The 15,095-nt window shown below is 40.3% G+C and overlaps 1 protein-coding gene across 1 annotated transcript in view; it reads right to left on the bottom strand.

Annotated features, from left to right (window-relative positions):
* The window catches only part of TAF1B (TATA-box binding protein associated factor, RNA polymerase I subunit B), a 54,511-nt gene extending 40,159 nt beyond the window's left edge, over nt 1-14,352 (bottom strand). The window contains 8 exon segments of the mRNA XM_048505990.1: nt 1,059-1,126; nt 1,754-1,813; nt 4,809-4,907; nt 7,271-7,368; nt 9,637-9,677; nt 9,680-9,729; nt 12,330-12,428; nt 14,228-14,352. Coding sequence (XP_048361947.1) covers nt 1,059-1,126; nt 1,754-1,813; nt 4,809-4,907; nt 7,271-7,368; nt 9,637-9,677; nt 9,680-9,729; nt 12,330-12,428; nt 14,228-14,245 — 533 coding nt within the window. The 5' untranslated portion in view covers nt 14,246-14,352.
* Nucleotides 14,353-15,095: the final 743 nt, after the last annotated feature.

Raw genomic sequence — 15,095 nt, 5'->3', positions numbered from 1 at the left:
CACTTTGCACAGGACAAACAGGGCAATATCTAAACAAAAAATGTGAATGCAAATACGGCAAATGAAGAGGCACATTAAAAACAGCAATGTCCACAGCCATGTGAGGGAATATTTCAATCTTGTTGGGAATCAAAAAAGTCATCATTCTCTTGCAAAACAATTTCAAAGAGGGACTCAAGTGTGAAAGTACTGAGCTAGAAGTCAGAAAGTTGTGATACCTTCTCAAAAAGTTTAACAGGACTTGGAGTTCGCACCCATTACAAGCTCTCAATTGGCTTAGGGCAAGTAGTAGGGAGACTGCCATTGTGGAAGGAGTTTTTTTATACTTTTCTTTGATGCTGACATTTTAGCAAGGTTTCACACCATAGGCCCCTTCTGCACAACATGCAGAATACTGAAGAAGAGAAAAGAAGAGTTTGGATTTATATCCCCCACTTTCTCTCCTGTAGGAGACTCAAGGGGCTTACAATCTCATGCTTCCCCCTTCACAAACAAACACCCTGTAGTGGGTGGGGCTGAGAGAGCTCCGAGAAGCTGTCACAACAACTAGCCCAAGGTCACCCATAGCTGTGAGGGTGTGTGGGAGTGCACAGGCTAATCTGAATTCCCCAGATAAGCCTCCACGGCCTCAGGCTGACAGAGCGGGGAATCCCAAACCCAGTTCCTCCAGATTTAAGATACACGGCTCTTAACCTCCCCTCGCCTGCACTTTTCAATCCACTTTTCAATACACTTTGCAGCTGGATTTTTGCAATGTATGGAACAGCCAAATCCCTTGCAAAACAATTGTGAAGAAGTGGGACTGGAAAGTGTGTTAATGCGAGAGGCTTTCATGGCGGAATCACTTCAGGTTAACAGTAATGGTTTCCGGGCTGTATGGCTCGATGTTCTGGCATTCTCTCTCGGCCTTTGCATCTGTGCCTTCCTCTGAAGATGCCAGCCACAGATGCAAGTAAACGGCTGGAGAGCATGCTTTAACATGCCACACAAGTCTGGCAGAAACCACACAGCACCAAGACTGAAAGAGATGCATATCGCGGAAGGGGCCATACCATTACATCTCAACCTGTATTTCGGTGGGCCCTTTGACCCACATGTCACTGTTGTCTGTTACACAAGCGACATGCTTACCAAACAATACAATAATATTTTAAGAATTTTAATGCCAGCATTTTCATACATTGTTATATACCAAAGGGTCATCAAGATAAGCAGCTTCTTGTTTGTTTTTGCTCAGACACGTGAGTCTAGTCAGATCTATAGGAAACTAAGTATGGTAAGTATTTGGACATGGGAGATCATCCTGCAGAAGTCCAGGGTCCGCGATTCAGAGGCAGACAATGGCATCTCTGAAGCCTTGAAAACCCACAAGATTAATGCCATAAGTCAGCTGTGACTTGATGAAAAAAAAGCCCGAACTTTAATTAATGGGTATGAAGGCTGGAACAATACTGGTTACAGTGCAATCCTAAACAGTGTTATATAGATTTAAAGTGCACTGAAAGGAAGCGGACTTAGAAGAGCCTAAGCATGTCTCCTCAGAACTCTGTTCATGTCTGCTTGACAGGACTTTACACCCATGAAAAGTTTTCTTTAGGATCTAAATGTTAATCTCCCAAAACAATATCATATTTCCAAATAAATAAGCGACCTTATGTGCAAAATTAATTATCCAAAGATGCATTTACTCTGTTACTGGCAACCGAAGAAGTCTCTCCAATGCTCTGATTCAGATGTTAGAGTCTTGTATTACTTCAGATGAAAGCAAGCCAAGAAGTCTAATGTTCACTTCACTATCAGTGTCAGATGATTGTTTCTTTTAAAATACATTTAAAAATAACAGAATAAGAGTCACACCACAGCTTGAATCCATAAGAGTTACCTTTCAAAAATTTGTTCCTATATTGCGGGTTACATTCAGGTATTACAAACAAACCACAAAATGGTTTGTGACAAGAATTCCACCTACAAATTACTGGGCTTGAAGTGCTTCCTTCTTCTTCCTCTTGGAATAACTTCCTGCTCAAAGGAAATCTTCTAAATAAACACAATTTGCTGTGATGTTCAAATGGTAAGTGCGTTAGTGAACTAAAGGCATGTTTCTATACTGCACTAACTAAGATTCTTAGCCATACTGTGATCCTGGTTCAGCATTTGAGGTATTGATAAAGATGCCAATCTTTATTTGTAACAATTCAGCTGGATTCAGAGTTCATTCAAAAAAAAGAAATCGAGAAATCTCTGATGCACAATGAGAGAACCGGGGAGGAGAAAGAGGTCACAGAGCATACAAGCCCTAGGGGTTGAGGCCTTTGCATCATGAACAATTTGTGATTGGGGACATCTGAACTACGGCCTCTCTCTTAAAAGAAGTTTTTTTCAAAAAAACAGTCAGTGACTATAGAGGCAGAATTCTATTCTGCCAAGCCGAATACCTAATTTTTAATATAAGGTAAAAGTAAAAGTTTCCCCTTCAATTAAGTATCCAACCCCTGGAACTCACTGCAAGCTGTGATTTATAGGCAAAGCGGCTTTTGTGGGATAGTTCTGCCATTGCTTGTCCCCTGCTATTCTTTACCCCTAGCTATGAGCTAGGATGGCTGAGTTGGACCGCGAGGCCAGCTGCCAGGATAACCGACCCACAGGAGACTCGCTGAACTCCTGACCGTGTGGTGACAGTGCAAGCACTTTAACCACTACACCACGCGGCTTCTTAATTTTCAATGTACAACACTGTAAATAGTTGTGACTTATCTTGTAGTGCCCAAAGAACAGTCATGGAAAAATAATTCCCCCTACTAACCAAAATGTGAGATAAGCATAATCTATCGGTAGGTGATGACTGATTTATTCTCTTTAATTGAAAAAGATTTATATCCCTGCCTCCATAAATTTGATCTTGATGGTTAAGAATCTACAACAGTACTGGAAGAAAGCAAGAATGCCTCATGATTACCATTTATTTATTCTTTTTTAGGGAAGATCTATATTCTCCCTTTCAATCAGATCTTCAAGGCAGCCTACAACAGCAAAGAATCTACACGACAGTATAACCTCAGGAGCCCTATTCACAAGTTACATTTTAGCGTGTCGTACACAATCTATGCTGGGGTACAACTGTCCGACATACATGCCTTGAGTAATTCTCATGTGACATTCTCAGCTTTGTGCACCTGGAACTTGTTACTTAAACCCAACGCATTCATTTGGGTACCATATGTCTCCAAGTTGGTCTCTGCTGGGCTCAGCAGAGGCCAATCTACTGAGTGATCCCTGGCTCCCCTCGATGTCTCGTAAGCTGGCCTCCACCTGGGTGGAGGCAGCTTTACAGCTCTCTGGCCCCGCCTGGTGGAAGCAGCTCTTCCTAACCAACTGTCCGAGCCTGCTTGGGATCTTGCTGAGCTCATGCAGGGCCTGCAGGACTGAGAGCTGTTCCACCAGGCCTTTGGGAGAGACTGGCTGTTGATAGGGGCCCCCCTCTCCTTCTTCCTTTCTCCTTTATAACATCATGGGAGATCCTGCCACTCCCTTCCCCTCACCAGGGTTTAATTTAGAATTGATAGCAAGCCATCACAAGAGTTAATTTTATGCTGCATTTAAAATAGGGTAGGGGTTATTTTTTTGCTAGAGCAGCTTTTAATCTGTATTTATTGTATTCCCAATCTGATATTGTTATCTATACTTATAAGTTGTCCATCAGCCTGGAGCCTCATGGGGGGAGAGCGGTTTATAAACCCACTAATAATAATAATAATAATAACACAATAATAATAATAATAATAATAATAATATGTAATAATAATAATAATAATAAAATAATAAAAATAATAATAAAAAAAACAGACAGACACCTGGGCACACAATAAACACCCCAGACATAACAGTGATAGAGAAAAAAACATCGGATGTAGATGTTGCTGTGCCAGTTGACTTCTTAGGAGTGAAAGGACAAAGAGCTGGAAAAGATCACAAAATGCAAGGACCTACAAATTGAAGTTGAGCGATTGTGCAGAAAAGAACAACAGTAATCCCACTAGTATTCCGGTGCTCTGGGAGGAATCCCAAGAAATCTTTTGAAAAAAACATCTGGAAAGCCTCCAAACTTGGACAGAACATCAGTCCACATGCTGCAGAAAGCAGCACTTCTACAAGAACTTCCACACACATTCTAATGAAGTACCTCTAATATCCTAGGGTCCTTGGGAAGGACTCTGATATTCAGAGATGAATTCCAGTTACTTGTGCTGTGTTGTTATGTGTATAATAATAATAATAATAATAATAATAATAATAATAATAATAATAATAATAATAATAATAATAATAATAATAATAATAATAATAATAATAATAATACCACCAGTCCCTGGTTTCACTTGTAAAGCCCACTTTTTCTTAAGAACAGGTGTACATACATGCAGGTTGTGCACGCATTCGCTGTAACATATGAACAGGTTTCAAGTGGTAGAGTGGAGCGGAATGATGGTGGGAGGAGGAGGCATGAGAGTAAAGCATCGTCCCACCTCTTTGGTGTTCCCAGTACTGCTGCTGCTGTCCTTCTAAGGCATAGCAGAAAATAGCCATTCCAGAAATCGGCTTGTCAAGAAGCACCTGTTTAAGCTGCCTACAGTCCAGCATTTCTCGCTCAGGGGGAATTGGGCTCCTGGCTTGTCTCTCGGCAATGCAGAGGGACCACTGGCACATAACCTATCTTCTGTTCCTATTTCCATCGTTGTGGAGGTCACTGTGCTTTCAGACAACATTAGTTATAATTGCCCCTTTCTGTCAATTCCGAATGCCACACTTACAGGTAAACTGTCACTGGTAGCGTCACTGAGGAATTTGTCGCGATTTGGTTGCTCGGTCTTCTGAAGGTAAATTTTCCAGAAATTCCACAGAATATCATCCTGATAGGAACAGAACATATTATTAATCCACCCTGTGCTTACAGTTTAAAATAATTCAGCCAGTCACTAACTAAGAATGTTGTCTATATGTGCACAATCACTGAGTATTTTCATAGTGATAAACCTACAGGTCATCATTTCTTTCTTTTTTTAAAAAAGGTGATAGATAGAAAGGTATCCAAATGCACAGATAAATTTCCATTATATAAGGTGCTGTGACAGAATAATACCACAAATTACCGAAGAAATACTATTGGATTCAACCCCAGCGGTGCTTGAGACAGCCTCACAGACAAGAGCTTACACTACAACTTCAGTGAGAATCTCTCCATCCTCTCAAGAAGCTAGGCGTATCAAGCATCCTCGTACTTTTAAATACCATGCTCACACAGGCATGTCTACAAAGCCCATCTTAATCCTACCTACACTCAGAAGTATCCTGACAAGATCACAATCTAAAGAGACAAAGAGAAAGATGAGGACAAAATGAAGGCAAAAAAGAAAAATGTGGAGGAAAGAACCAAAATTGCCTTCTGATTATCCTAGGTCCTCCATCTTTGTCCGTAAAAAAAATAAAGTCACAATTTCCTCCCTTGCAATCTAATGCTCAATCATTTTTCCTCTTTGTTATCTATTTCCTCTGCTACTTTACTTTTCCTCTTTATTATCTATTTGCTACTTTACTTAGAGACAGTGACTTTCCATCTGTTCTTGGGGAGGGCAGAGTTCAGGCCATCTGCACTTTGTGAGCTGAAGAAGAGAACTAGCAGTGCAATCCTCTACTGAGCTAGACCCTTCTAAAGTCAACTGAAATCAGTGGGCTTAGATGGGAGTAACTCTGCATAGGATGGAACTGAAAATCATGATCAGTACTCATGCGCAGACTGTGCAGGGAAGAGCAGCATAAGGGCCAGCATTGTTAAACAGACCATTTAGAGTCAGGGAAAAAAAAAACATTTTCTTTCCCCAGAGAAAATCTAAGAGATGTTGGGGAGAACTAAAAAACAAACACCTATAATTTTTTTCTCTGTTGGAATGTGTAAAATTTTGGCAACTGTTAACATGCTATAAAATGACAATATGTTGTTCAAGAGTTTAGTGTTTTCAATATTAACTTTATTTCAGTATCAACTTTAACTTCATGTCTAAATGAGCTGGTTGTCCTATTGTGACTATGAAAATATTTCTGTCCAAATAAGATACTTACTTTTGTTTCCTACAATATTTGGTTTCTCATTTCAACTTTTACATATGCTAAGGTTTCCGCAGTGGTATAGTATGCCCTTGTTATTCTTTGACTGATTACTCAGCAGCACAGGGGAGGACAGGAAGTGCATCTGGGGCAAGAAATCTTGTCCTGTCACACTTCCTGTTTGCACTGCGATGCACTTGCCCTGATGCGCTTCTTCTTGCCCCACGTGTGCTTCTTGCTTTCCCCTGGGAATAGCAAGAGAACTTTTTGTGCAAGAGCAGGGCAAGGCCAGGGAACATGGGCAGTTGGCAATTGGCCTTTGCCACTTTCAAAATGCAACTGATAGGCATTCAGACTGGAGCACACCCAACAAAGAAAAGAAGCCTGAGAATGGGGTAGATACAATAGAACTCACATATGCACACTACATATATACACACTAAAAAACAATGGATAAAGTTCACAAGGTGCTGGATAGATGGCATTTGTGTGTTCACATTCCATACTGCAATACAACAAATGCACAGGGGGAAGGAGGGGGTGGAAGCGAAGGTCCCTTTTGCAAATGACAAAATGTTATGGTCCAAATACTTGGAACATGTAATAGCCATGTGCGATAGGCCAGTTAAGTAAGACCCCAATTACAGTGAAGAGGGCATGACCATGGCTAGGTTATGGGTGACTGGCCAGGAACATGCCCCACAAGGTGAGAGAATCACCTTCAGATGACAAAGGCGTTTGAAAGTGACTGAGGGGAGAAAAGAGAATCCTTGCCAAGCCCCAGGTGGGTGTACTTGCTTGGGCATGCTTTAAAGAGCCAGTGAGATGAAATCTAGGGTTGGACTCTACCTGGGGTGGCAAGTGACATAACTCAACCCACCCAACAGGGACTGCAACTTGGTAACTGCAGAGCCAAAGGAAAGAAAAAGTAAAATGATTGGCAGCTATTACCCACGTATTATGTGTGTTCTTGGGTACTCAAAGGGTGAGATAGAGCACTGACTCGTCCCCAGCCTCCTCCACCCTATGGTCTCACCCAAAAGAGAAGACATATACATGCCTTCATTAATACATAATGTGCGAGGTGCTCAGGTCCTTACTTTAACGCCTAATGAAATCTGCAATTCAGTGCTACCCATTTGCCTGGTTGTGCTGATTAAGGCCAACATACTTTTATCCCTGAAGAAACGCCTAAAGACTGCAGAGCTTCAGCTTGCTTCAGGAGTATGCTCTGGAATCCTTCGCAGACGTACCATTCCCAACCTTTCTCTAAAATTTAACAGGTTAACGGAATATTATGATTCACAGCCTGAATTTGTCAATACCAAAAAATACAGCAAATTAAGAGATTTGACAAAAGTTAGTGCCTTGCAAATTTATCCAAACAAGTTTCCCCCCACATGAGCTACTCTATCTGATTTGCTTTGGTATAGTCCCCTATCTCCAGTAAGATCTTGCATTCTAGATATAGGTCATGGATTCCTAGACAGGAAGCTGCTATGCCACAGTAGCTGCCAAACCAGATCCCTGCAACTAGTTATACAAACAAAAGGCCCTGCAGGACAGAAAGGATCTTGCCTTCTGCACTTTCCTATTTTTCCCCATTCTCTACCACCAGGAAATCCCATCTCGCGGGTGATGAGAGGGTGTGACTTGAAATATTTAAATTTATCAGTGTAAGCATTGGCCTACTGTAAAATTGTTCTCTTTTTTGTTGTTGTTTAGAACCAGCAATAGTGTATAAAGAGAAACAGGATTCAGCACACACACACTCTCCTATTACACCTATTTCAATGAATAGGGCCTCCATTAACATGTGTCTGCCATTTTGTTATTTATGCACTTCATTTATATTCCACTTTTCTCTCTAATGGGAACCCAAAATGGCCTACCACATTTCCCCCGTCTCCATTTTATGCTCACAGAAACACTGCGAAGTAAGTGAGGCTAAGAGTGTCTCCCAGCAATGTCTCCCAGCAAGTTTCTATGGCAGTGAGGATTCTGAACCTGAGGTCTCCCAGGTTCTAGCCCAACACTCTAAACCAGGGGTAGGGAACCTGCGGCTCTCCAGATGTTCAGGAATTACAATTCCCATCAGCCCCTACCAGCATGGCCAATTGGCCATGCTGACAGAGGCTTGATGGGAATTGGTGGACCCTGAACATCTGAAGAACACAAGGCTCCTACCTCCTTTAGAAACAATGCCACACCTCGTCTCCTTTTAATTCCAATGAGAGCGGCTCACTGAAATTAACACACAAGGTGGCTGTATGTGTTTTATGCACAAATTAATTAATTCAGTACAGTAGTACTTGTCCTGACAGCATAATCCTTCTTTCTTGTGTCCTTAAACATGACACAATAACACGGACAGTGTTCTGTTTGGGCCTAGAAGATGCAAACTGAACAACTGGCTAAACACACCTGAGTCCAGGAGTCAGGAGCATGCGTAGTACTCAGCCCTACTTACTGGACTGGCACAAGGATAAATAAGATAGACAGAACCACAAAGCAGTTTGCACGCTAGAAGAGGCTTAAAACAAAAGGCGGAGCCATGTCCTATCTGCATATTTTAACAGAATACAATGACCATAATCTAATAAAATGCATGGGCTCCACCCTCTAAGAATAGATTCACTTCCATGTTATGTTATAATGGTCAAACAGTCAAAGGCCTAGACTTAATTTCCAGAAATGTTACACAGTTTTGAAACTACAATTTTCAATTCTGAAAAACTAATCATTTCTTTAAAGAAAGAACTAGGCTGGGAATAATGACTGCTAAAATGCTTAATGAAGGCAGATTCCGTTTTACATTTTTTTCTCTCCTCCCTGTAAGCCCTTAAAATTTTTTACCATTAAATTTTCAACTGCACTGAATTAACTAGGGCTAGGAATCCTATTGAAATGAACCTGCTGTCTCCTCTTGTATGACCAGATGCATCCAACGCACAAATTGAAATCTATACTTTTCCTTGCAAATTAGTATCCCAAACCACAGCCAATGTGGTCTTAATGGCTAAAATTAGACCAGGATCTGGGAGAGGCAGGTTTGAATCCCAGCTCTGCCACAGAAGCTTGCTAGGTGATCTTGGGCTAACCTCACAGGGTTATTCTGAGAATAAAATGGAAGTGAGACTGATGTAAGCCATTTTGGGTCCCCGCTAGTAAGAAAGGTGATGGATGGATGGATGGATGGATGGATGGATGGATGGATGGATGGATGGATGGATGGATGGATGGATGGATGGATGGATGGATGGATGGATGGATGGATGGATGGATGGATGGATGGATGGATGGATGCTGGTTTGTTGGAAAACCACACAACATATTGGTTGTGGTGGGTTTTCCGGGCTGTGTGGCCGTGGTCTGGTGGATCTTGTTCCTAACATTTCACCTTAATCTGTAGCTGGCATCTTCAGAGGTGTATCACAAAGGGAAGTCTGTTACACACAGACTGTATTGCTCAAATTGTATCAAGTGGGAAAGATTAAAAACTCACATTTTATTAAACAGATTGGAAAAAAAACTTACCAAATTTGGCTTTCTTTTTTAATCCTCTGGAGATGGAATGTATTCTGGCATTTGAAATAGTTTCTGCGCAATACACAACTTCAGCCGTCTCCTCTGCAAAGACAGCAACCAAATCAAACAAGTCTGAGTCTCTTTTTATGTACATGTTTTTATGTACATGTTTTTATGTACATGTTGTATGTTTTTAGTACATGTTTTTATGTACATGTTGACCAGGTAACAGAGATCTAAATGTGAAAGTAGTACAAGAATCTCCATTTTCATTTTTAAATTTTATTAAAAATATAAGCCAATGACAATAGTTAGGTACATAGACATAAAACATATAGTCACACAAGATGAATTGCCAATCTACATCCCCCATGAATCCACATACCCAAGGGAACAGAAGCTTCTTCACCAGCAGCTAAACATTTTACAACTGTACTGTCTAAGGCTTTCACAGCCGGAATCACTGGGGTGTTGTGGGGTTTCCAGGCTGTGTGGCCGTGTTCCAGAAGCATTTTCTCCTGATGTTTCGCCTGCATCTGTGGCTGGCATCTTCAGAGGATCATCTGAAGATGCCAGCCACAAATACTGAGAATAACGTCAGGAAAAAAAACTGCTTATCTACCTACGGGTATGTTCATACCCTCTAATGAAAGCTCTGACACCCCTATCTTAAAACCTTTCAGTTCTAATTATTTTAAAATTATATCAATTGACACAATTGACAGTTTCATTCTTTTGAAACTGGTCTACACTGTTAATATTTTTATTTTTCTGATAAGTTGTTAACTTCACTGGAATACATAGACCTCTTTTATTTTTGACAACCAATCCTGTATCTTGGAAATATTTTTGGTTCCTTTGCCTGGCAAAAAGAGTCTGGCTGTGGTAATCATGATGCTGTGGGCTGTCCCCTGGGGGGGCGAGAGTCCTCAGGGGAACAGCAGGGCCAGGAGAGCTCAGACCAGACTGAGAACCGATTGGGCCAAAGAATCATCATTTTTATTTATTTATTATTTCATTCCATTTTTAAACCGCCCTCCCCCGGAGGGCTCAGGGCGGTGTACATCACTTATCATATTTAAACGTCCAAGGAAAGATAGTCTAAAGTTTCTCAAAGTTGGTACTCCCCCCCCGCCCCAGTTTATTACTGGATCACAATTCAACTTTAATAATTCATTATAGTTCCTGTTTAACCAAATACTGTGATACTTAATTTGGTCTGTAATCCTCATACTTATCATTCAATTATCTTTTCCTCATTTGTTTAAATTTGTGTTGAAACAGATAATCTCAGATTTATCAGCGGTCAGTTTATATATACTGTGAAATCAGCTTTCCTAGTGTTTTACTAGGTTGCTCAGTGTCTGTTAAAAATAACAATATCATATGCATGAAGTCCAGTTTTACATTGCTTTGATTTTAGTTTAATTCCATGAATGTTTGCTTCTTCTCTTCTGGTAATTGCTAATGGCTCTAAAGAGAAAGCAAACAAAAGAGCAGAGAAAGGGAATCCCTGACATACACCTCTTTGTGAAGACAGGCATCCGTTTATGTTTATCTTAGCACAACATAGAGAACACTGCAGATTTACATACTAAAGTTACATAATAACTAAAAGTTATAACCAAAATCAATTGCTGCAAGAGATCCTATTAAAAATATGTTTTACTCTATCAAATGCTTTTTCAGGATTCAAAAAAAAGAAAGAAAAGCTGACCTAATTTTTTCTTTTCTTGACTACCTCAAATAGGGTAACTACTTTTCATATATTGTAATATGATGTCCTGGGACTAGTCAGATGATATATACTTGCCAGCTACACTTTTCACTCAATTTGCTAAAATGCCAAAATTTTGTAATCTAAATTTAATAAACTAGTAGGTCTATACAGGAACTAGTGAGGGTAAGGTCTCTTGAAGCTTGCATAACTATAATTTTACTTCCTCACATAATTTCACTTCCCCACATGTTTTAGGTAAACATCCCAACTCAAATATGTTGTTTATGGCTTGTAATAGACGTAGTTTTACTAAATGAAGAAAGTTTTTTCTAAAACTCTGGCGTGAGACCATCAGGTCCAGGTGTGTTATTTGATTTGCAGTTTTGAATTGCTGCAATGACTCCTTGCAATTTTATTTTCGCATTCATTAACTTTTTATCTTCCTCTGTCAATTTAAGTATCTTAAGTTTAGTTAGAATTTTTTAAAATTCTATCTATATTTGGAGAACTAGACAATTTAAAAAATCTTCATTTTCAAAAATATCACAGTGGTATTTGGATTACTACTGAACCACCCCAGAGCATCATTTGCTGGGTTCTGTGAAATCACCAACTACAAGTATGGTAAACAGTCCCTCTACTTTGATTGTACATTTTTGATTTTTGAATAAAAATATATATCTTGTATTTCATGGCCTTTTCACCAACTCTTCACATTTTCCTTCCTCTTATGCATATACTTCTCCTGGTTGAAACCCATGCATCTGAGGAAGTTGACTCCAGCCCATGGAAGACATAATAAATTCGTTAGCTTTAAAATATATAGCTGATGGGGGTATATACTGGCCACCATAATCAGAGCTGTATCAGGACCAAAAATGTTCCTATATCACCTTTCGTGTTTAGCAGAAAAATTAAAGAGAATCACTCAAAATGGAAAGCAGTTCAGGAACTGAAAAAATAACAAGCATTAATAACTTACATCAATAACATTGTGACAGGATCTACAGTAAAATTTACTTTCATCTGTAAGCCCCCAGTTGACTTCTGAACACTGGGCACAGGGTTCGTTGTAATCTCTCTAGAAATAAAACCAGAGTTTGTGTAAACACACATGAAACTGCTTAACAATAAGTGCACAATAAATAATAGTTCATAGCAAAACAATGGAACACACACCCCTCCCATATTTCAGTTCACTGCGGTGAAGTATCTTACCTGGCGAAAACAGTGCACTGTAAGGGGAAAATGCAATGGCCTTTATGGTCTAAAAGCTATGCATGTTTACACCCCACTGAGATGGTATGATTTTACCCCCAATTCAGTGTGCACAGACTGCAATCTTATAGTGTAACCATTTGCTTGTGTACCTATTAACTGAGTTCAATAGAGCTTACTGTGTGTAGAACCACAGCCATAGAGAGTACTCCTGAACAGGCCTTCTCAGAAATAAGTACCATTTTTTAATGATAATGCTCTCAGTGGCATGTAGCCTGAGACATTCAGGAAGACTGCAAACTTAAACATCCAGTTTTGCTTAGCTTCAATAAGATCAGTCAAATACTCTTGGGCCCCTTCTGCACAAGCAGAATAATGCACTTTCAATGCACTTTGCAGCTGGATTTTACTGTGCAGAATAGCAAAATCCACTTGCAAACAATTGTGAAAGTGGATTGAAAGTGCATTATTCTGCATGTGTGGAAGGGGCTTGGCCTAACCTACCTCACAGATTTGCTGCTGCATGGGTAAAAGGGAGGGAGGAGAATGTTGGAAAATACTCTGGGCTTTTGTGCATTTACTGCTCATCTCAAGTCTGTTTGCCTCACAGTGGGGTTTTCTGCTTACACAAGAGATTGAGCCAGAGTACTCACTTCTCAGGTTCACTTAGCAGAGACAACACCATTTATTTGCAAGGAAGGTACCTCATACAACCACCAACGTTAGCCACAAGAACTAGAAACTAAAAGAAAGAGCTCAAGCCAGTAGGACTGAACAAAATCACAAAGATAATAGGGGAGGAGCAGAGTATTCTATTCTTTATGTACATACACAATAAATGGAACACACTAGTTCCTATTTGCTGGCCTCTAGGGCTACCTAGAGGCCAGCAAATTCAGTAACAGGTCTCTGATTTATAGGGGATTTGTTTTCCCAGCCAAACTGACATACTTTCACCACCTATTTCCAGGAGACTGCAGGTATGCATATCCACCACATGTGAAGAATGAGTTCCCGTTGGTCAGAAAAGCAGAGTATTAAACATAAACAAACAAGGCTAAGTGTTTCGCACGGAAAGCTTTCCAGAGCATCAGGACGGGAAGTAAATGTAAAACTGCTATTCAGGAATCAGTTGTTAAAAGAACAGCCCTTCTAAGCCATAAGGCGGGAACTTTAAACCAACCCCAAATTTATCCATTTTTCACCAGACACGTGCAAGCCATATTCTCCCCTCACTCCAACTACATATTTGGCACACTACTTTATCCAATTCTAACACTTTTATGTGGATTCCGCACAACATATTTATAACGAGTTGCAATCATTAAAAACGCATCTGTTTTCCCAAATGGAAAACCAATGCATTTATAACGATTGCACCTCGTTATAAATATGCTGGGCGGAATGAGCCTTAGAGGAGTAGACGTGTTTGTGTGTCGCAGCAAAAATAAAACGGGTGGCCAGAAGCATCATAAAGGCTCACAACATTTTATTCCAACATAAACTTCCCCAGGCCGAAGAGGTGGGCTCCGAAAGTTTAGTGCTGAAAATCTACTCCTGAAAGTTAAAACAAATAGCTTCTGGACCACATCTCGCCGCCTTCAGAGGCTGCATGCCCTCAAAGGTGGGGCACACATTGCACCCCGCTCCCCGCAACCTCACCGTCTCTTCTTCCTCCATCGCGATCGCGCCAGACCCGCCGCCGCACCACCATAGCAACGACTCAGCCAATGGAGACAGGAGAAGAACCTGCCGGCTAGGAAACAAGACCTCCGGCACTTTGGTTCCGCGTTTCCAATGAGCCACAGATCCCTTTGATTCCTCGTCGATGGCGGGAAGAGGAGCTGCCCGAAAGTGGAAAAGGAGCCTTATGACCAATGTATTGAAGGAGTAGTTTTCGAGGGCTAGAGGTCCGCTTTTCAGTCACATAAAATGTATCCTGAAATGGGGAAATGAATAGTTATCCTACGTTTCTGTTCTGTTTTTAAACTCATTTTTTCCTGAATATTCTTCACTGTATTGTGACAAAAGGTTATTACATCACTCACAGTAAAACTGTTTTCATTTATTCCTGCCCCTCCTTTGGGGTGTGTGGAAGGAAGGAAGGAAGGTTGGTTGGTTGGTTGGTTACTGAGGACTTTACCATATGCCTGAGGAAGCAGGTTCTTCACCAAAACCTTTACTACAACAAAAGTATTTTCCTTGAAAGTGCAGCTAATACTTTTCTTTTTTTATGTAGGAAAGTATCTCTGAGCTTATGCAGAATGCCTTTCCCTTCCAAGCTGCAGACTGGTGTCTCTCAAATACAATCCTATTCTGAATGCATGTTTATTTAGAAATAGCATGGCTGTTTATCATTTGCAAATTTACTAGTGATTTTTTTAAAAAAACTTTTTTAATTTACATAATTTTTGTTTTCTAAGATCTGTTTCTTAGGCATTAAGCAACTGGAGAATTTTTCAACTTTGATTTTGTAGGTTTTTGCTTGGATGTGACTTGATTTACCACATCATAATAGATAGCACATAAA

The sequence above is a fragment of the Sphaerodactylus townsendi genome, linkage group LG01 (assembly GCF_021028975.2).
Source record: "Sphaerodactylus townsendi isolate TG3544 linkage group LG01, MPM_Stown_v2.3, whole genome shotgun sequence".
Lineage (NCBI taxonomy): Eukaryota > Metazoa > Chordata > Lepidosauria > Squamata > Sphaerodactylidae > Sphaerodactylus > Sphaerodactylus townsendi.
The sequence above is the reverse complement of the archived record's forward strand: the minus strand, read 5'-3'. Positions and strand labels throughout refer to the sequence as shown.